The sequence below is a fragment of the Bos grunniens genome, chromosome 19 (genome assembly GCF_055505025.1).
Source record: "Bos grunniens cultivar Pamir isolate PY7600 chromosome 19, Bosgru_T2T1.0, whole genome shotgun sequence".
NCBI classification, from domain to species: Eukaryota; Metazoa; Chordata; class Mammalia; order Artiodactyla; family Bovidae; genus Bos; species Bos grunniens.
This window is the reverse complement of record NC_141183.1, coordinates 497,267-517,946: the sequence shown is the minus strand read 5'-3', so window position 1 is coordinate 517,946 and position 20,680 is coordinate 497,267. Positions and strand designations below refer to the sequence as shown.

At 59.8% G+C, this 20,680-nt stretch overlaps 1 protein-coding gene and 1 long non-coding RNA gene across 5 annotated transcripts in view; one reads left to right on the top strand and one right to left on the bottom strand.

Annotated features, from left to right (window-relative positions):
* Positions 1–434: 434 nt before the first annotated feature.
* On the bottom strand, positions 435–4,880 carry LOC147350915 (uncharacterized). Its single transcript, XR_015146777.1, has 2 exons — positions 2,664–4,880; positions 435–2,085 (listed from the first exon to the last, which is right to left on the bottom strand). It is a non-coding gene; the product is annotated as an uncharacterized LOC147350915 (long non-coding RNA).
* Positions 4,881–10,316: 5,436 nt separating this feature from the next.
* Positions 10,317–20,680, top strand: part of CACNG5 (calcium voltage-gated channel auxiliary subunit gamma 5) — a 29,518-nt gene continuing 19,154 nt past the window's right edge. For 2 of the 4 annotated variants that reach the window (XM_086355738.1, XM_086355737.1), the window contains exons 1-2: positions 10,346–10,452; positions 13,869–13,993. In XM_086355738.1, coding sequence (XP_086211864.1) covers positions 13,915–13,993 — 79 coding nt within the window. In that variant the 5' untranslated portion in view covers positions 10,346–10,452; positions 13,869–13,914. Of the gene's footprint in view, positions 10,453–13,868; positions 13,994–20,680 lie in introns of all 4 variants that reach the window. The other 2 variants (XM_086355740.1, XM_086355739.1) reach the window with 1 other exon arrangement.

Below are 20,680 nucleotides of genomic sequence, written 5' to 3'. Positions count from 1 at the left end.
TCCGTAGCAGCCCCGCACGCCGCTGGCTCTCACGGGGGCACCGGCCGGTCCAGTAGGTCGTTCAGGGGAGCGTCTGCTTTGGAGAAGACTCGCCCTCCTGCCTCCTGACACAAGGCTCAGCTGCTCACCATCAAGTCTCCATGTGCTCAGTCGCTCAGTCGTGTCGGACTCTTTGCGACCCCATGGACTGGAGCCCACCAGGCTCCTCTGTCCATGGAGTTTTCCAGCAAGAATACCAGAATGGGTTGTCACTTCCTCCTCCAGGGGATCTTCCCAACCCAAGGATCAAACCTGTGTCTCCTGCACGGGCAGGTGGACTCTTTACCACCGAGCCATCTGGGGAGCCCAGCTCGGGTCTCCACTGAGGTGCTCCAATGTCCGACAGGGTGGCAGTGTTGACCCAAAAGCACGTGACTCAAGACAGAACAAGGAAGGAGTGGCACCTTGACCATTTATCCTGGGCGACACACAGTATCACTTCCACCATTTGCTATTTCTTAGCAGCGAGTAACTAAGTCTAGCCCATACTCAAGGGGAGAGGAACTAAGGGCCACCTGGAGTCTGTGGACACGTTTTATAGACAGCACGGCGTAGGTGGGTGAGCCTTCCAGGGCCCTGACCACTGTTAGCAAAAGAAGCAAGAGACCACTTGAGTAGCGTCTTCGACGGCAGCATGCTCGAGTCCCAGGGCATTCCAGGGAGTCAGCCTCGCCTCGTGACTCTTTCTTTTCTGTTTTTATCATAAAATACACGCTTGTTGTTGAAAACCTGGGAAATACAGAAAAGTCAAGGTAAGATAAAAAAATTCGGCCATCATCACACAACCTGGAGGCGATCGCTGACCACGCTGCAGGTTATCCCCTTCCTTCTCCGCGTGTGTCGTCTTATGCTGTGGGAAACGTGATGCGTGTGCGCTTCTGTATCCCGCTTCTCCGTGTAATATTACTGCGTACATTTTCCTTCGAGTCATTAAGAATTCTTTCTCTTATTTTGACTGTGCCACGGGGCTTGTGGGATCTTAGTTCCCCGACCAGGGACCCTACCTGGGTTCACAGCAATGGGAGTGTGGAGTCCTAACCGCTGGACTGCCGAGCAGTTCCCAAGAACTCTTTGTATTGAATACATTAAATGGCTACCACCTTCGTTCTCTTACTGACTCCCCTATTACTGGACTTTAGGTTATTTCTAGTTTTTTAATTATTTTTAACAACTCAGTGATGAACGTCTTTGTTCCTAAAATTCTGAAGGCACTTCGGATCATTTCCTCAGTTGGGTTCCCAGAAATAGAAACACCGAACATTTTTGAGACTCTTGGTATTTTTTCCTTCTCGTTTGGCTTCTTGAAGCTCTGCTTTTCTTGGTAACACTTTCTTGCTCTTGGATCAACTAGTAACTTGCATTTCTTTTCAACCAATGTCAATTCTGTTGTTAGTTTGCTGTCAAGTTCTGTCCTCTATTCAACAAATGTCTCCGTGAGGACTGTGTCAGGCGCCAGGTCAGGACTCTCTGTGAATAGCAGAGCTCACAATCAAGAGAAGTCTCGGCCTCTGCCCTGGTCCATAGGATTTGAAGCAGCTTACGTGTAAGACACACCAAGTAAATAAGAAAAACAGAAGGTCAGGACCAAAGACAGGAGAAACCGAACTATATTTCCCACCAGAGTTAACGCAATTGCTGTAACTGATCCTCATAATGGCTTTGCATTTGCAGCAGCCAAAACAATTGGGATCGATGCTCCGTTACAGGGCTTTCCCAACCTGGAAAAGAGGAAGCATATGTGTTCCTCCAGGAATGAGGACACATCGTCCACTGAATCCTGAAAGAAATCCTTGGGTGTGGTTTTATTACACAGAAGAGAGAGCGAGCAGTAGAAGAAGCAATGTCCTTCGTGTGCTTGAGGTTTTATGAAACAGTAAATGCAGGAGCAGACTTCACGTAACCTTTCTTTGGTGACCCTGCAGGGGCTTAACATTGAAATGGAACTTCATGAAGGGGACTGATAACTAAATAAAAAGATAAATAAACTCAAGTCTGCAGGTGAGTAGCCAATTGTGTGGTCCAAGTCAGTTCACGAATTTAGAATTCCTGGAGGAAAAAAAATAACAACAAGACTTCAAGTTCTGTGTATTACCTTGGCAAAAATTAAGCCTTCTTTAAAGATTAAAACCCAATTTTGGCAAGCACTGGGAAAGCCAGCCCTCCCCTGCGCTGCGGGTGGGAGTATAAATTGGTACAATCCTTCTGGGGGGAAATTTGGCACAAGTAACAAGAGTCTTAAAAATGCGCTTACACACAGCAGTTCTGCAGTGGGGGACTTTTTTCCTAAGGAAATAATAAAAAATGTTCACCAAGCCTTATGCACCGGGAGTTTGCCCAGCTCCGCTTCGTGGCCTGCAGTCAACATGGATGGGCCCACCCAGGCCTAGAAATCTCTGGATCTGCGGCGCTCTGGGGAGGCGGACCTTTCCTGTCACTCCTGTCAGCATCTCAGCTATTTCTTTCTAAAATCTTTTATTTTGAAATCATTTAAGACTCAAAAGAATTTGCAAAAATGATACAGAGTTCCCACCTACCCACCACCCCGATTTCCCCACGGCGATGGCTTACATAACCACAGCACATGATTCAAATCAGGACATCAACCGAGGAAAGGAACCACTAACCAAGCACAGACGGATCCCGCTCCCAGCCTGTCTTCCGTGCTGCGTGTGTTTCTATGAATTCGGTCGTGGGTACAGATCCCCGGGACCACCACCGTCTTCAAGACCAGGGCCGCTCCGTCCGGGAACGCGGCGCCCCGGCTCCAGCCCCCGGCAATGGCTGCCGCCTCCCCACCGGACGCCGTGGTTCCCAGAGAGTTACGGAACCAGAAGCACACAGCCTGCGGCCCTCTGAATGTTTCTGGCTCGCCTGCTTTGCCTCTTTTCTCGACATCTCAGCCGACCCCGCCTCCTCCTGGCTCCTCCCAGCCGGTCAGGCCGGGAGGCCCCTGACCTGGGACCCCCTGGGTCAGCCCCGTCGTTGGTCGAGCCCAGGGGCGGGCTGCTGGGGGTCAGGCTCCAGGCAGTCCAGGCCCCTGTGGCCGAGGAGAGGAGCCGCCTGACCACGCACGCAGCTCGGCTGCCTGCCGGTGGGGCAACGGCTTTGACTGCTGTGGCTACTTCGCAGTTTGTCGGGAAAACCCCCAACGTCCATGGCCCACCTGGTCACCGTCCTGTGCCCCTCTGTGCTAGCAGAATGCAATCTGGGGCTGGCCTGGGGAGACCATGGGTCCTCTAGAGCCCTGGGGGATGGGTCCTCATGGTGTGAACCAAGCTCAGGAACCCCAGCGGCCTCGAGCCCCAGACACTGTGGGTTCTGGGCGAGGACACCTGCTGAGAGCCACCTCCGATGACATTCCGAGGCCTGTGGAGGCCCCGAAGGGCTGTTGGGAGAGACCAGCTCGACATCAAAGAGGTCCGGGGGGCTTTTCAGTCTGAAAGAACATCTTGGTTTTCCAGAAGTCTGTATCCAGGGCTCACTGGCAAAACACACTGCTGCAGCAAGAACGATTTATAGCAAAACAGCGCAAATAACAATAAGCTGACTTTGGAGGAAAGATTAAGGGCCAGAGAGGAGATGCTGGGAGATTTCAGTCGGCTGAAAACACAGAGAAATCGTTTGGAAGGTGGGACGATCCTTTGGTCCCCAGAGCCCTGAGTGATTCTGTGTCTCTGTGAAGCTTCCACCCCTCCCCAGGACCCTGACCCCTGACCATGACCCCTGACCATGACCATGACCTCTCCTCAGGACCTTGACCCCAACCCCTCGCCAGGCTTGGCCAGGACTCAGAAGGAGCAGAACCCAGTCGCCTGTGCAGGGCTCTTCCTCCACAGAGAGCGACACGGCTCAGATGGCAGAGACTGGATGACTGACCGGTATGGCGGTAAGACAGACCTGTTCCTTCTCCCGGGCCGTGGACAGAAACCAGGACCGCCCTCAGTGGACCGGCCGCTTCCCAAGCGCTGCCTCCTGCCCCGCATCCCTCAGGACGTGCACGTGGATCTGCTTTATTTATTTCAAGATTTCTCCTCCTGACATTTCTCAACCCGACAGGCATCTCACTGTGACATTTGGGGATTCGATATTTTTTGCTGTGGGGACTGTCCTGGGCATCCCAGTGTCCGGCGGCGTCTCTCACCTCTGTCCACTAGACACTGGAGCCCTTCACCCCAGCTGGCAGCCAAAGGTGTCTCCAGACATCGGCCAGCGGCCTGGGGGTGGTGAAAAGAGTAGCCTCGAGTAGCGCTGGATGCAGGGGGCAGGTGGTCACCCCAGAGAGGAGGGAGAGTGGGGTGCTTCCTCCCCGGTGTGGCTCAGGACACTCTGCTATGACCCCCGGAGCCACCCTGTCCCCGCCTCTGTAGGGCCTCCGGGGGTGTCGTCTCCCATGAGGGATCCCCCAAGCAGGACCCCCCTCTACAGAGCCATCTGGGTGTGTTCCGGTCCTGGCCCGGCCCTCTGCCCCTCCCCGCCCCTCCTGCTTGCCGGAACGTGCCCGGCAGGCTGGTAGATGAGCAGTCAAGGAGCGCTACCCTCCCCAAAGAGACTTATAAGTGGACATGTGACAAATAACCATAAAAAGCTGCTACTTTTCACCAGGCCCTGTGCTGCTAAATACTTTGAAGATACCGTTTCCTTCATTCTCTCCACAAACCCTCAACTTGGGTGTTGCGGGCTTTATGTGCCTGTTTCAAATGGTGAAAGTGAAAGTTGCTCAGTCATGTCCGACTGTTTGCGACCCCGTGGATTACACAGTTCATGGAATTCTCCAGGCCAGAATACTGGAGTGGGTAGCCTATCCCTTCTCCAGGGGATCTTCCCAACCCAGGAATTGAACCAGGGTCTCCTGCACTGCAGGCAGATTCTTTACCAGCTGAGCCACCAGGGAAGATGAAACCAGAACTTAAGGGATCAAGAAATTTACCCAGGTCACCTCGTGGTTGACAGATGACATGGACTCTCAGACCCCTCTCACCCCGGCACGCATGTGCTGGGATCAGTGAGTTCCAGGTGGGCGGAGGTACCGCTTGTGGCGGGGTCCCAGAGCTGGTCACGCCCCAGCTTCGAGCAGCCTTGACCTTCCACCCCAGTGGGCCATCCATCATCATCTTTGTCTTGAAGAGGAGCAGGAAACAGCATGAGCTAAGCTTTCTCCCACGAATGGACATCAGACCTGCCAGGAAATGTCAGATGTGTTCTAGTAGATGGTAAGAACCGAGGGAAGGAGATTTTTCCCTCTCCCCAGTGTGAGCAGTGCCTGTGATCTTTACAAGTGATGGCTGAGGCATGTGTCACTCTGAATCAAGGTCTCAGGAGCTAGAGGCTTCCAGGTAACCTGAAGCAGGCCCATGCTTTGAGAGGCCAGTTTGTCCTGCCCAGAGGGAGCCCTAGAACCAAGCCCCAGCGACTCCTACAGACGTTTGCTCGCTCTGGAAGGTCGGCCAGAGCCGCTGGACAAGCTCCACGGCTCACAGGCCGCTGGGCCCAGCACCGCCTGCTCCCAGCTCCCCCCCACCTTCGCTACCTGTGTCCTCAGACGCCTTGTCCTGGAAATCAGCGTCACGGTTCTCACCCGCGAGGAGGGCTATGGCACACTCACCATCATCATTTTAAAAAGGAAAATAACAATTATTAGGAAGAATGTGGAGAAATTGGAAACTTCATCCATTATGATGGGAATACAGTTTGCCTCTGTAGAAAATTCTGTCGGTTCCTCAACAGTTAAACATAGAATTATCCTGTGATCTAGCGATTCTGCTCTGATGTATGTACCAACCGAATTGAAAACAGGTGTCCAAATACATGTACACATGTGTTCACAATCACACTATTCTCAACAGCCAAGTGGTAATACCCATCAGCCAGTGAGAAGATAAACAAATCGTGACACAATCGAAGGTTAGAAGCGAAAGGAACGAGTATTGACACAGCTACCACGTGAATGGGGCTCCAGACGTCACGCTAAGTATAAAAAGCCAGACACGAGGGCTGTGTATTGTGAGACTCCACTTGTATGAAGTATCCAGATGGTGGCTCCACAGACACAGAGGGCAGGTGGTGGTAGCCGGGGTTAGGGGCAGGGAGGAGGTGTGAGGACTGACCGCTGGGTGGTCCAGGGCTTCCTTGCACGTTAGTGTCCCAGCTACAGCGGCCCGAGTAGGGCCCCGAGCCAGCGCCTGGTGAGAGGGTGGCCCACGCAGCCAGCGTCTGTGGATTTGGTGAGAAACACGTGTCCCTTCCTCGGGGGTCCGTTCCCAGGTTTCTCTCTTCGGACCTGTTCCCTTCATCCTCTCTGCATCCTGAGCCCCAGGAGTCAGCAGGCAGGAGGTTTCCTGGACCAGCAGAGAGCAGGAGAGAGTCTCGGGTCGGGCTGCAATCATCACCTCTGCCACGCCGCTCTGCCTCCAGCACGCTTCCCGAGCCCACAGGGAGCTGTGCCCACGTGGGCCCTCCTCCCGGGCACTTGCAGACCGTTCCTGCCGAGGTCCCTGCCACTGCCCACCCTGCTCTGCAGCTCTCAGCCCAACCAGGCCCTCCTTTCAAAGCTGTTTTCTCGAGCACTTGGCCACTTTCTCTGCTTTTGTGATGGAGAAGTCTTCATTTGGTACATGGTGTCCCCTGCCCTTGGAACTGTTTTATAAGCCAGAATCTAGTTGCCAAGGGGACAGATACGGGAGCAGAGGCTGGACAGCTGGGCTTGGGGGACAGGGAGGGCAGCTTGGAGAGCGGCCAGTGGGGGATACAAGCGGCTGCTCGGTCACCCGGCAAGGACATGCGCGGCTGTGTGACCGCTCCCGGCCCAGGCCCCACTCCCGGAGGCGTGAGACCAGTCCTGAGGAAGCATGGGCCTCAGGGCTTTTTAGGTCCCTGTGGGAGACCTGCCAGTCCCTCAGTGGGCTTCAGGAGGGCAGGGCTGTGAAACATCTTGGACGGGACTGCGGGGGTGATCGGCAAGGAGGGGCGTGCAGTCTGGGTGCCTGAGGTGGGGGGCGCCCAGGGCCCTTCGAGCAGCCGCGTCCACCCGGGGAAGCAATGCCTGCAAGCCGGAAGGCGCCAGCCTCCTCGAGCGCCCTCATGTCCTTACTTCTGGGGCAAATGCTTCTTGAGGCCTCCGCTTCCTCGTGTGGAACAGAAGGGACTCAGCTCCTTGCCTGGAGGGCTGCTTGGGAGCCAAGGGTGGCGACACGTAAGCACGAGCGCGGCGGGGACGGGCACCAGGCTGCTGCTGCCCGCCAGCCCCGCAGAGCCGCTCCGCCCGAGCTCAGGCCCCCGGCCCCGCCTGCTGCCACCCACCCCCGCCCCAGCCCTCCCAGGCCCTCTTCCCTCCCTCTGACACACGCACACACACGTATGTACATGCACACACACACCGAGAAACCCCCGGGCCCTGAGGTCACGCTCATCTCAAACTTGACCAGCATCTGCTGGGAGACTCCGACCCCGTCCACCCTGACATCCTGACACCTTCCTCTGTCTGTTCCCCTCACGCCTCATCCCCACTGGCGACTATGTGGACCAGGAGCTCGGGGTCCGCGGCCCATCTCCTTCCCGCACAGGCTGTGTAGCCCACGTGCTCCTAAGGGCGTGATCAGCAGGTACTAGAAAGTATGAGAAAGGGCGGGTGGGCGAGCAGGTGGGCAGGGAGACTAACTGGGTTCGACCACAATGTGCAGCCGATGCAATGACCCTCCCAGCCCAGCGGCTTCACAGGAAAGCTTTTCTCTCCTTTCCAGGCCGTGCGTCCATCAGAGGTCAGCAGGGAGTTCTGCTCTGAGACATCACTTGGAGCGTCAGGGCAACAGCAGCGCTCCCCAGTCCCAAAGGCCACGACCTTGGACGGCGGAGCACTCACGGCCGCTACAGTCCCCACCTGGGAGAGACAGATGTCACCGCTGCTCAGATGACTCACGGCCGCTACAGTCCCCACCTGGGAGAGACACATGTCACCGCTGCTCAGATGTCGCCCCCGAATTGGTCCCCTGAACAGGCCTGGCTCGAGGGGTGCCGAGCACACCGTGTGCAGTCTCTTCGCTACTGGCGGCGCCTTCGTGTGGGCCTTCCCACCCCCACCGCCCAGGGCAGCCGGCCCCACCTCCACTCCGGGGCCCCAGGCGCCCCTTCCTTCTCCAGGACGTGATGGGAGGTTTTCCTTGTCAGGAACAAGGCACGTGTGGCTGAGGGCACTGCCCCCCACGTCTGCCTCTAATTAAGACCTGACGCGTGAAGCCATCAGATGGGCCAAGGATTCAGAAAAGCCTGAGGCTTTATGAAACGCCTGAACCCCGGGAATGCATGAATTATTGAAAGGCAAGAAAGAAGCCCCGGGAAGAGGGACTGCTCCATTATTCATCAGGCCTGGAGTCCCCAGGTCCCCAGGCACACTTCTGGGCTTCACACCTGCAGAATTTCCCCATCATGTCGACAGCAAGCTTGTCAGCAGGCTGCTGTGGCGGCTTGGAGCGGGGCTCCCGCCCACGGCATCCAGCGCCCGCCTCATTAGCTCAGCCAGTTCCCGGCCGACTGCCAGCGAGGCCGCTGGAGCAGAGAGCCACCCACATTCCTTGCCTGGGGCGTCTGCTCACAGCCTCCAGGCCCCAGGTCCCAGCTCCTCGAGGAGCCAGAAGGCTTGTCGCCCTGGCCTGGGCGGGGTCCTCCGTTTTGTGCCCCTCTGCTCGCCACCCCTGCCTGCACCTCCCCACCGCCCAGACCGCTGCCTTTCCCTGAACATAACTGGTGTTCTCGTACCCTTGCCAGCCTGGCCCCTCCCCATGAAACTGCCTGCCCAGCCCTTTGTCCACCCAGGGACCTTCTCTTCAAGACCAGATCAGAGAAAGGGAGCTAACTTCTGTCACGAGCTGGGTGTTAGATGTTTGTGCAAACATCACCCCAGTGAAGTGTTGCAGTAATCCAATAAGGGGGGTGGTTGTCACCAGCACCAGCTACATAGTTTGTGGGCTCAGGGGCAAAATTAAAATGGGGTCCCTTGTTCAAAATGATTAAACAATTTAAGATGGCCAAAACAGACAAAAACAGATCTTGAAATCAGCTGAGCCAAGAGCAGGTTCTGGATGAGCGCACATACCCAGGAGATCAGCCCTGGTTATAGGGGAGGAAAGGGAGATTCAGAGACGTCAAGTAACTTGTCCAAGTCACACAGCTAGGTAGGGGCAGAATCAGGCTGAAGCCCAACTTCCATCTAACCCTTCCAGCTAAGAGTTTGGGGCTGGTGGGGGCTGGGAGGTCGAGAGAAGCTGGACTCCATCCAGATGGGAGATGTGGGCACCTTCAGTGGGCTGGCCTCTGCAGGAGACCCTGGGCGTGGAGAGGAACGCTCTCCTGGGGAAGGTGGGAGAAGACAAAAAGCTGGGTAGTTTCCAGGCCTCTCCACACGCCTTCGGTTGCTCCAGCGCCTCATGGTCCCATTTATACATGACAGCGTCCAGTGAAGCTCAGGGACCCAGAAAATAAAGGAGATATATAAACTGAAGGAAGAAAAAATGAAAAATATCAGTTGTTACCGTGGCACTAGCGGTAAAGAACCCGCCTGCCAATGCAGGAGACATAAGACAGGCGAGTTCCATCCCTGGGTCAGGAAGATCCCCTGGAAGAGGGCATGGCAACCCACTCCAGTATTCCTGCTTGGAGAAGCCCATGGACAGTAGAGCCTGGCGGGCTACAGTCCATGCGGTGGCAAAGAGTTGGACACGACTGAAGTGACTGAGCACAGCTCATCATTTAATGTACATATATTCCATCCTGTGCTTCCGAGGGGCAAGCAATGTGCTTAAGGGCACACACTGGGGAGCCAGGCGGTCCGAGCTGCGCTGTGCGGCCCCAGGCACGTCACTTCGGGGCTCTGGCCTCAGTTTTCTCATCCTCACAATGGCGTTGTTGGGCGGGAGGATTTCACAGAGCAGAGCGCTCTCAGCAGCGCCCAGTGCTCGGGAAGTAGTCGCCACACCAGCTGGTGGCAGAGCTGTCTTTGGATGGTGACGGCTATGGGGCTGCTCACACAGCTGTAGCGGCAGCTGGAAGCTGAGAGTAAGCCTGACTCAAGTAGGGGAGGGCGCCGGGGCGGGGCGGGTCCTGGCCAAGCTCTGGCGGCCCCCGGATCCCTCTGCTCCCCACCCCAGCCCCCGACTCCCCACCTGCAAGCCCCACGGAGCTGTGCCCCTCCACGCGCGGACCTCCCGGGTGGAACCCGCGAGCGCAGGGCCCCCCCACATCGCAGCGGCCGAGGACAGAGGCCCCGCCCCGCCCCGCCCCGCCGGCCCCGCCCTCCCGAGCCGGAGCTGCTGGCGCGGGCGCTGTTCCTGAGGACCGACTGACGGACGGGGCGGGCTCCCAGAGCCCCGCGCGCAGCCGGCCAGGGCCCCGCGACCAGGGCCGGGCCGCTGCCGCTCCAGCGAGGTAGGAGCCGGGGACCGGGGACCGGCTGTCCCCTCGCGGGCCCCCAGAGGCCGAGCCCCCCGAGCCGGGGCCGCCGCGGGGCACCCCCCATTACCGCGGGGCCGGGCGGGGGCCGGACTGTCGCCGAGTGCGCGCGCCTCAGCCCCGCGCGCTGAAGGAAGGGGCGCGGTGCGGGGAGCGTGTGTGCGTGTGTGCGTGTGTCTGTCTCGCGGGTGGCGGGGGAGGTGACGACGCCCCCACTGTGCGGGCGCGGCTGGACTGCCCGCTCCAAAGCCGAGCGCGCGCGCCCACGACCAACTTGAACAGCGCCGCGAGCAGCGATCGGGTGGTGCGGGGGGAAGCCCCCCACCACCTGTCGAGCTGGGCTGTAGGTCCGCGCCGGCCGGGTGGTCCCACCGCGAGTCCGCCTGCTCCGGACGCCCCGGCGGGGCCTCGGGGACGGTGGGGGTGGCGAGGATGCTCCGTCCAGCGGGACAGGAGGACGTGTCGGGCCAGAGGCCGCGGAGCAGAGATGGACGCGCGGCGAGACGCGGGTGCGGGGCCGGGGGCCGTGCGGGCAGTGCAGTGAGAGATGGCAGCCCCCAGAAACACAGCGACACGTCTCCCCGACCGTCCAAGCTCCTCCCCGTTCCAAAGACTTAGCCTGTCTCTCTGCCCTCACCCTAATTTGGCAGCTGGTGAAGATTCAGTGTGCTAAAAAATTTTTAATGAAGTCAGATAGCTTCTTCCTAGGATTGAAGAGAGAATCCCCTGGGACCTGGCTGGGCCAGGGGAGAGAGCAGGGAGTGGGAAGGGGGCCTGGGGGTTCACATTCTGAGCCCCGCAGTGCTGACCCGGGTGCCTGCTTGCAGTGCTGGGGCCACTGGCTCTCACCTGCTCCCCTCCCCGGGGCTGGTCACATCAGTGTCCCTTTTTATGGTTGAGACTCGATGGGGAAGGGGCAGGGATCCACCACTTACTGGACAAGGGCAGGACCCAGCAGAGGGGCCCCACATGGGGGCCTGGCTTAGTTTGACAGAAGCCACACCGCAGCTGTCCCCATGCCAGCCCTTGCCCCATGCTGTCCCGGGGAGAGCAGGGCCCCCACTGCCGCCGGTGCCCACTCAGGCCCACTCCCGCAGCCCCATGTGCCCAGGGTTTGATGCATTAACAGCCCAGATTGCACCGGGGTGGGCACAGGGGTCCTTGGCTCAGACCTGGTGTCCTGGCCCCAGGACATCCCAGGACCACAGGCGTCGCGGTTGGCTGCGCGCTTTGCTGACCCACGGCCAGCACTCCCTCCCGGAGCCCCCCGCCTGCCTGAGACACGCGAGCTCAGCCTCACTTCTCCACGGATCTGGCAGCTGGAGGCAGCTGGGGACGTGTCCCAGGGCCAGGTCCCCAGGGTGCTTAGAAACAGGGCAAAAATTATAGCGGCCACCAAGACAGCCCCACCCCAGACTTCAGGCTCCCTCTCACATGGGGGTGGGGTGGAGCGGGGCGCCCTGTGCACCGTGTCGCTTTGTGGCCTTGGGCATCTGGTGGGCTGCACTCCTCACCACCCCAGCTGGGAGCCGGCTTTGAGACCTTGGCCATTCTCGGCCAGCGAGGTGGGGTTCCGTGGCTTGCAGTTGGGGAGGGGAGTGCAGGGGGAGGTTGCCTCAACAGTTCACACTTGACCTGAGGAGGCAGGCCGTAGGTCATGGTGGGAAACACGGGCTCCAGCCTCAGCTCCCTCATCTGGAATGGGGCCGGGGTGTGACGTGAAGCAAGGACACAGGTGTTGTGTTGGCTCATTGGGGACGACCAAGGCCAGTCGACTCTGCTTCCTCCAGGCCCCACCTGACTCTTGGATCCTGGACTCGAGAGGTGGGGACCCCTCGTGCCGTCCTCAGAGCTGGGGGCAAGGGTGTGAGTTACTGTATCAGAGACGCTCACAGATTGGGCTCAGGTTCCCAGGAAGCAGGTGGGACATAGGAACCCAGTTTTTACCCAGCCCCACCTCGGGGGAGCTGACCCTTCTGCTCAGGCTTCCAGCCAGCTGCCCTGGCCTGCCCCGCACAGCCTCCTGGCTCATTTCTGGGTGGTCAGTGAGCACACACCGGCTCCTCAGTCCATCCTGGGTTTGGGGTCAGCCTTCCTCCCTGGCAGAATCAGGACCAGCTACTTGTGACCTCAGGGACACCAGGAAAACCCACCAGACAGCATCCTGCTCCCCTCAGCCTAGCTGTCTGCTGCCTAATATTGCACCATTAGAGACTCATTCCTTTGCCTATGTGTGGCTTTGTACCCAGTTAAGTCAGCTACTAAACTTAGGCATAGGTGACTTGTTTAAAGGCTTTCAGGACCTGAGGGGAGATGGAGAGGGGAGGAAAGAGACGTGCTGTGCTGGCCAGCCTCTGAGTTCCGCGGAGAAAGGCCCGGCTGTGAGCTCCCAGGAGAAGGAAGGGTTTGGGGAGTCGGTGCGGGGGATGTCAGGCACGGAAATTTGTGACCCTCAGTGAGAATTCTCAGCGGGAATGTGGGGCAGGCGGTCTGCTGAACGAGGAACGAGCAGATAGAAGCTTCCAGTCCCGTGGTGGGGGGGCGGAGGCGGGGCCAGTGCCCTGCCCCTCCCCACCCCACGACTGCGCAGCCGCGTGGGGTGTGACGGGCTCCGGGTGTAGGAGGTGATCTTAGCTCTGACGGAGCCGGCTCGCCGCGCTGGCCGTTTAAACTGCCGCGTTATTTGTCAGGTCAGCAGATGCTGGGCTGTGCTGGCGGGGGTGAGCGGGACGCTACATGCGTCCCCACAGCCCCCGGCGGCCTTCCCTGGGAAAGAGCAGGAGCATCGTGATTCCTGCAGACCCCTGAGTCTGGGGGCTGCAGGGTTGGCTGGGGTCACCTTACAGCTCGTGGAGGTGGCCCCTGGCCCAGCCAGGCACGCGGTCCTGGGTCTTCCAACACGAGGGCCAGTGTTGGGGGGACGTGGGGGTGAGAACTGACCGTCCCTGTTGAGGGGGGCCCCCAGCAGGCCCGCTGCAGGAGGGGCAGGCCGATATCACTTGGGCTCCTGGGGCCCGAGCCGTGGACAGGGCTTGCCTGCCGATGGCGCAACGGTGACCATCTGCCGCTCGTCCGGGTGCTGCTGAGGGCAGGGCTCAGTCCGGGGCTCAGAGGTCGTGTGTCCTCGGGATGACCTGTTGCTATGAAGCCCCAAAGCACAGCCATCCTTAAAGATTGTTCTCAACCGTGTGTGCGTGCTAAATTTATCCAGTCGTGTCAGACTCTGCGGTCCCATGGACGGTAGCCCACCAGGCTCCTCCGTCCATGGGGTTTCCCAGGCAAGATACTGGAGTGGGTTGCCGCTTCCTCCTCCTCCAGGGGATCTTCCTGACCCAGGGACGGAACCCTCCTCTCTTGTCTCCTACTTTGACAGGCCGGTTCTTTTCCACTAGCGCCCCCTGGAAGCCGGTTCTCAAGCATGGCTGTTCTTAAGGAATAATGGTGGTGGTGATAGTGACCACAGGAGCTCTTCGTTCTTTGTCCGTCATTGAGCACCTACTGTGTACAGGCTGCTCCTGTGAGTAGTGGGCACACAGGGGAGGCACTGCTGGCCTCTGGGGCAGATTATCCTTTGGGGGAGGGGTCCCGTGCTCAGCGGGTGGTCAGAAGCAGCCCTGGCCTCTCCCAGTGGGGATACACCCCTCCTGCTTTGTGACACCCAAACGTGTCCCCCCGGAGGCAGGCCCGAGGTCCCCTGGAGGCCAGCGTTGCCCACTGGCAACCCCACTGGGCCCTGACTGTGAAGAAAAGACTTTTATCCCGTTCCCTTAGAAGCAAGCTTTCTTTAGAGGGAGACACGCCATATGTGCTAAAGAAAGAACAAGCCAGCAGGCCGCGTGCTGGAGAGGCGGGCGGGCAGGGTGGGGGGTGCTGGTGGGGGGCTGGAGAGGAGGGCAGGCGGGGTGGGGGTGCGGTCGAGGTTGGGGGCTGGAGAGGAGGGCGGGCGGGGTTGAGGTGCTGGTTGGGGTAGGGGGCTGGAGAGGAGGGCGGGCGGGGTGGGGGTGCTGGTTGGGGTAGGGGGGTGCCATTTCCCAGAGGGGCTCAGAGGAGGCCCCTGGTGACAGGCCCTGGGCGAGGCGGGAAGGAGGAGTCCAGGAGCAGGAGGAGGGGGCGTGGGACGGGAGCAGTGAGGCAGGCTCCCCCGAGGGCCCCAGGCTCGGTCTCTGAGAGTTTGGCCCCCCCCCGCCCCCCGCCTGAGTGGACGCCAGCCCGGCCTCTGCCCTCAGGTGAGTGATGTCTCCTCGCCTCCTTCCAAAGCCCAGAAGGTGAAGCGGGTGCGGAGAACCCCTAGGACGTGCACTCAAGCGTCCACACTCTGCTGTCTCAGACTGAAACGTGGCCTTGGCAGCCGCACAGAAATGGGTCCAAGCCCCAGCTCAGCCTCGGGCCGGCCCGGAGCCCCCGGGGCCTGGGCTCTGCGGGTGGGGGTGTCGTCCTTCGTCCCCTGCGCCCCTAGGAAGACGGGGTTGAGGGGGCAGGAGGGGCAGGCTGCACCCTCCGGTCTTGCCCCGCCACAGGCTCCTGGTCCAGATTCGAGCATCTGTTTGCTGGGCGGCAGCCCTGCCATCTGGAGAAGTCAGAGCAAGGTCTCCAGAGGTCGAGGGAAATCAAGCCTCCCTCTCTCCCCCTTCCCGAGAGCTGGAGAGGGGGCCCCCTTTCTGCATCACAGACCCCCAGGCCAGGCTCTGGGCTCCTCCTTGCAGCAAACGGGCTGGAAGCTCCATGGCCCCCAAGACTCTGCGTTAGAGAATCTCAGTTAACCACTTTGCAAGTGACTCACGGCAGAAATACGTTCCTATTAATGCCTGGAAAAGTGGGTTTAAAACTTACCAAGAGTTAAGACTCACCGGTCCGCACAGGACGCAGAGGACCTCCCTGGGAGCACCGCGCCCACCCCTCACCCCCGCCCGCACCGCGTGCGGGGGTGTCTCCCCCGGGGCTGGAATGCCGGATGGGAGACCCTGCGGGGGACATCTCTGGACCATCGTGCTCAGGGCTGTCGAGGGTGTGAGGCCCTCTCAGGAGGCGTGTGCCCCATGCGGAGGGCTGCGTCCTGGGGCTCTGGGGTCCCCACTGCCTGTGGTTTCCAGGGATGACCTTGCCGGGAAGGCAGGCCCCAGATCTCCTTGCTGGATTCTTTAATCTGCCTGTCATCTATCGTCTGTCTGTCTAAACCTATCATCTGGCATCTATCGATCTATATCTATCGATCGGTCGATCATCTCTCTATACATCTATCTGTCATCTGTCATCTGTCCGTCTATCTGCTGTCTGTGTACCACCTATCACCGATCAGTCATGTGTCATCTGTCGCCTCCCATCCATTAATCTATCATTTACGTCTCATCTATCTACATCTATCATCCATCTCTCTACCTGCACCTGGTCTAAGCTCTGGCATGAGGGACCATCACCGTGTCAGGCTGGCGGACAGACTCTCTAGTCGGGGCGTGAAGGCTTGGTGGCTCTGTGACGTGGGCTCTTGGCTCCCTGACCAGGAACCACACCCCCATCCCCGGCATTGCCAGGCAGACTCTTGGCCGCTGGACCACCAGGGAAGCCCTATCACTACTGCAATCCTTATTCACTGGAAGAAGATGCCCAGTGGGTGGATGGCACTTTCTGTGCCTGCCCAGCTGCCTGAGGCAGGAGGGCCGTGGGGAGCAGCCCTCGAGTCCTCGGGGTGGGGCGGGGGCCACAGCAGGAGCGCCCTGGCCTGGGGGTGGCACTGGAGCCCAGAGCTGAGCCCTGGCCTCTCACTGTGGGCCCAGGCAGGTTCCCACTCCTCTCCAGGCCCCCCTCCTCCCTAAAGCTGGGGCAGGAGGGAGGGTTCCGTTTCCCCACATGTTCCGGGACCCCTGCGGTGCTTCAGGGGAGATCCCAGCCCCTGCCTCGTGGAGCCCCGAGGGCCCCTGGGTCTGGAGCTCAGGTCTGAGCAGAAGGAGTTGTGGAGGGAGGAGAGAGCGGAGGCCAGGAGAGGGTGCGCCTCCCCCTGAGCCTGGGGGCACCCAGGTTCTCTCCACCCCCCACCCCACTCCAGACGGGCTTAGCCAGCAGTCTGCAGCGGGCATCCTTAAAATGTGAAAATGATGGGGGGGTAGGTAGTGGGCCTCCCAGGAAGCTCAGTGGTAAAGAATCCGCCTGCAATCCAGGAGACATGAGTTCCCTGGGTCGGGAAGATCCCCTGGAGAAGGAAATGGCAACCCACTCCAGTATTCCTGCCTGGAGCGTCCCATGGACAGAGGAGCCTGGTGGGCTGCAGTCCATGAGGTCACAAAGAGTCAGACATGACTGAAGTGACTGAGCATGCACAGGGGAGGCAGGTGTGCGTGTGGCCTTTAGGAGTTTACACTTGGCCTCCAGCGCTCACTGCTCAGAAACCTTGACCAAATGACCTGTTCTCTCAGATTTCCTCGTTGGTAAAATGATGTGATAATAACAGCGTTGCTGGCAGGGTTTGGGGGGGTGAGTGGGTTTTTTTTTTTTAATTTTTTTGTTTGCAAACACATTTGACAGCTGAGAGGCCTGGGGGTTGGAGAGGCTGTGCCTTCGCTCATGGTCACCCAGTTAATGAGCAGCAGATGGAGATCTGAACCCAGATTTCTCGGGGCAAAGCCTGGGAACTCCTCCTGCTCGGAGCAGCTCAGGCAGAAGCAGCAGTGGAGTAGGGGAACCTGTCCTGTGGTTCAGGATGTCTGGTTTCACCAGGACCCAGATGGGGGACTGTGGAGGAGGTAGGCTGTGGCTGTCACAGCCTCCACCCTCAGGGCCTGCGAGCGTGTCACTGCAGACCATGGGCCCCGGGCGCCCCAAGCAGCTGGCTTGACCTTAAAAAGAGCGTGTCAGCTGCACGAGACTGTGGGGCCCACCCCAGGGCCATGGGCAGGGGCCCACGTGTCAGTCGCCTGGGGGCGGCTGAGGCTGGATATTTCCAAAGGACAGTGGCACCACCTCTGTGGGTCTGGTTCAGACCTGCTGCTGGTTAAACTATTAGTTAAGTACCCCCGGCAGTCTTGGAGGCTTCCCTGGTGGCTCAGACGGTAAAGAATCCGCCTGCAATGCAGGAGACTTGGGTTTGATCCCTGCGTCGGGAAGATCCCCTGGAGAAGGGAGTGGCAACCCACTCAGTATTCTTGCCTGGAGAGACAGAGGACAGAGGAGCCTGGCGGGCTACAGTCCACAGGGTCACAAAGAGTTGAACATGACTGAGAGACTGGCACGCTTCCAGCAGCTGTGGGCAGTGGGCTTTATCATCCCCATTTCACAGATGAGGACACGGAGGCCCGGAGGTGTGAAGTAGCTCCCCTGAAACCACAAGGCTGACAGGTGGCCCAGCAATGGCGGAACCCTGGTCCCCGCGGCGCTCAAGGGGGTGCCAGGCCCCTGGTGTCAGCACCTGGGCAGGAGCGGCAGTGAGCAGCGGGGGAGGAGGCTTGGGGGGGACACGTGGTTCAAGAGCTACGTTTTGGAAGGCGGGCCACTGCGGTCTTCACACCCCCCGTTGTTTGTTGTTTTAATTTCTCGCTGTCGAAGTAGCTCCTGTTTCCGGAGGGACATCTGGGAAGTGAGAGCCAGGGTTCGTTATCCAGAAGCAGCCTCTGAGCTGCGGGAGCAGCCCTCGTGTGGCTCAGGGAAGCCGCCACCGCTGGGCATCGTCACCCAGATGGGGAGGGGTCCCCGCGTCCCCAGAGCCCACGCCTGGGTTCCCAGCCCTCAGGGAGGGGCGGCAGGCCCTCCCGCCCTGGAGCCTGGCTTCCGTGAGCCCTTCTTGGAAGGGACGCCCTGCAGGCCCGAGGCCACCAGCTCAGGGCAGAGGGCGTGGGGCAGCTCTCACCCAGACAGGGCCTGGCAGCTGGCCTAGCCTGAGCAGGGCCAGAGGTGGAGCCGCTCCTGGCAGGGCTTCCAGCAAAGCCACAGCAGCCGTCCCTGCGTGCTCGTGTCTGCAGCTCACCGGGGCCAGCTGGGCAGGGGGGCAGATCTGGGCCTGGGGAGAGAGCTGGGCTCTGGAGGGGCACCCCCACTTGGGTCCTGAGAGGATGGGCCAGGCCCCTCGGGAGCGCAGGTCCCTGGGTACTTCTCCTGTTAAGAGCAGGCAGCCCCCGTGATGGTAACACACATAATCAGAACTGACGCCGACGGGGCTGCACCTCGGGGTGAGCCCATTTTGCAGACCAGACGGCGGGCTCGGCTGCTCAGGGCTGCTCAGGGCTGAATCCCCAGGCTCCTCACCACCTCGTCCCCAGAGTGGGCCGTGGGGGTGGGAGCCTGACCGCAGTGCGACCTCGTCATCTTCCTTCTTTGAGCCTCAGGTTCCTTAATTCTAACACGAAGGGGCAAGTTGTTTCCCCATCAGGTGGTGCACTGATAAAATTAAGAGGCAGATGACGGTGGTGTAGACGCCGACTCGCAGCACACACAGCTCCAGACACGGTGTGAGTGCTGCTGTGAACGTTCTCTGAGGCGTGTCCCTCGAGGTGGAATTGCTGGGTCTTCTGGGGATTCCAAGCTTCCCAAGTGGCTCCGTGGTAAAGAACCCGCCTGCCCATGCAGGAGATGTAAGAGACTCAGGAATGACCCCTGGGTCGGGAAGATCCCCTGAGAAGGCCCTGGCAATCGGCTCTAGTATTTCTGCCCAGAGAATCCCGTGGATGGAGGAGCCCGGCGGGCTACTGTCCTGGGGTCGCACAGCACAGGACACGACGTTTAACTTACTGAGGCATCACCACACAGCTTTCCACAGCGGCTGCACCGTGCCCCACTCCCACCAACAATGTGCGAGGGGTCCAATTTCCCTGCGTTTCCGTCAAAGTTTATTTTCCCCAAAACCCTTTGAATGATGGTACCTGTATTTCATGGCCACACAGGGGCTCAGACCGTGAGGCGATTTGTCCAGGGCCTCCAGCTACATGGTCACAGAGCCAGACCCTGCACTCCTGACTGCCCACCTCCCCCCCTGCTCACGGGAAGCCAGGCTCCCTGGAGCCTGCCTGCATTCCTGGGTCCTGACTTAGCACCCACACCCACTGCTCAGCACGGCTTGTCCTCCGAACAAGAGCCGGCTGACTGGTGCCGGCAGGCGTGGGCAGAGAGTGCTGGCTGCCGAAGGTGCACCTACCCAGGGGTGATGGAGGGAGGCAGACACCCCTGCTCACCGCTGGGAAGCAGGTGACATCTGGTGTGAGTCTCGCTTGGTCTCAAAATAGGTGGCTGCTCCCTGAGGCGCGAACCTCGCTCACCTCTTTGTCCCAGAGACCCTAGGCGCCCGGGCCAGCCTAACTCACTCTGCAGAAGGAGCCTGGCCGGTCTGCGGGGCTGGTGGATGCCACGTCCAGCACCAATGCCAGCACCAGCTGCCTCCTTCCGGGGCCCAGGGCATGTCTGTGACGGACCTCGAGATGGCTGGGTGGGAAGTGGTCACGCAGCCCCCACCTCTTTACTGGAGGAGATGTCTCCTGGAGAAGGCGGGCAGAATTGCTTTGTGTGTGGAAACGTCTTTTTTTTTTTACGCTTCTGCATCAGGACAACCTAACCCTGCTCCCCACCCACACTGAACTCCCCCTCCACCCTGGACCAGGCCTTGCAGTGCCTGTGTGTGTGTGCGTGCTCAGTCGTGCCCAACTCTGGGACCCCACGGACTGTAACCTGCCAGCCTCCTCTGTCGGGATTTCCCAGCACGAGTGCTGGAGCGGGCTGCCATTTCCTCTCCAGGGGGTCTTCCTGACCCAGGGGTCGCATTCTAGTCCCCCTCCTCGCAGGCGGGCTCTTTGCCGCAGTGCCGCGGGGAGGCCAGTGCCTGTGGCTGTGATCTTGGCCTTCTCCTAGACCCACCCCGGCAGCCTGGCCCCCAGGACACGACTGCGGTCTGGGTGGTCGCGTGGTCTCAGAGCCGGGCGCAGAGGCCACCCCCACCTCGGTCTGTGCCACCTCAGCTCTGTCACGCGTCCCCTCCGAGCCGAACGTCAGGGCCACCCGGAGTCCTTGTGGGACCGAGTCAGACCGTCGTGTCGAGAAGCGCCTGGAACGTGCAGCTTCAGCCGAAATGCACAGGGAAGCTAAGGTCCAGAGAGGTGAAGTGGCGAGCCCGGGGTCACGCAGCTGCGATGGAGCTGGGGTCTGAACCCCGAACAGATGTGAGTGAAGAACGCTTGGCTTTTGGGACCAAGCCAGGCTGTGAACCTGCAGGGGAAAGATCCTTCCACACCTG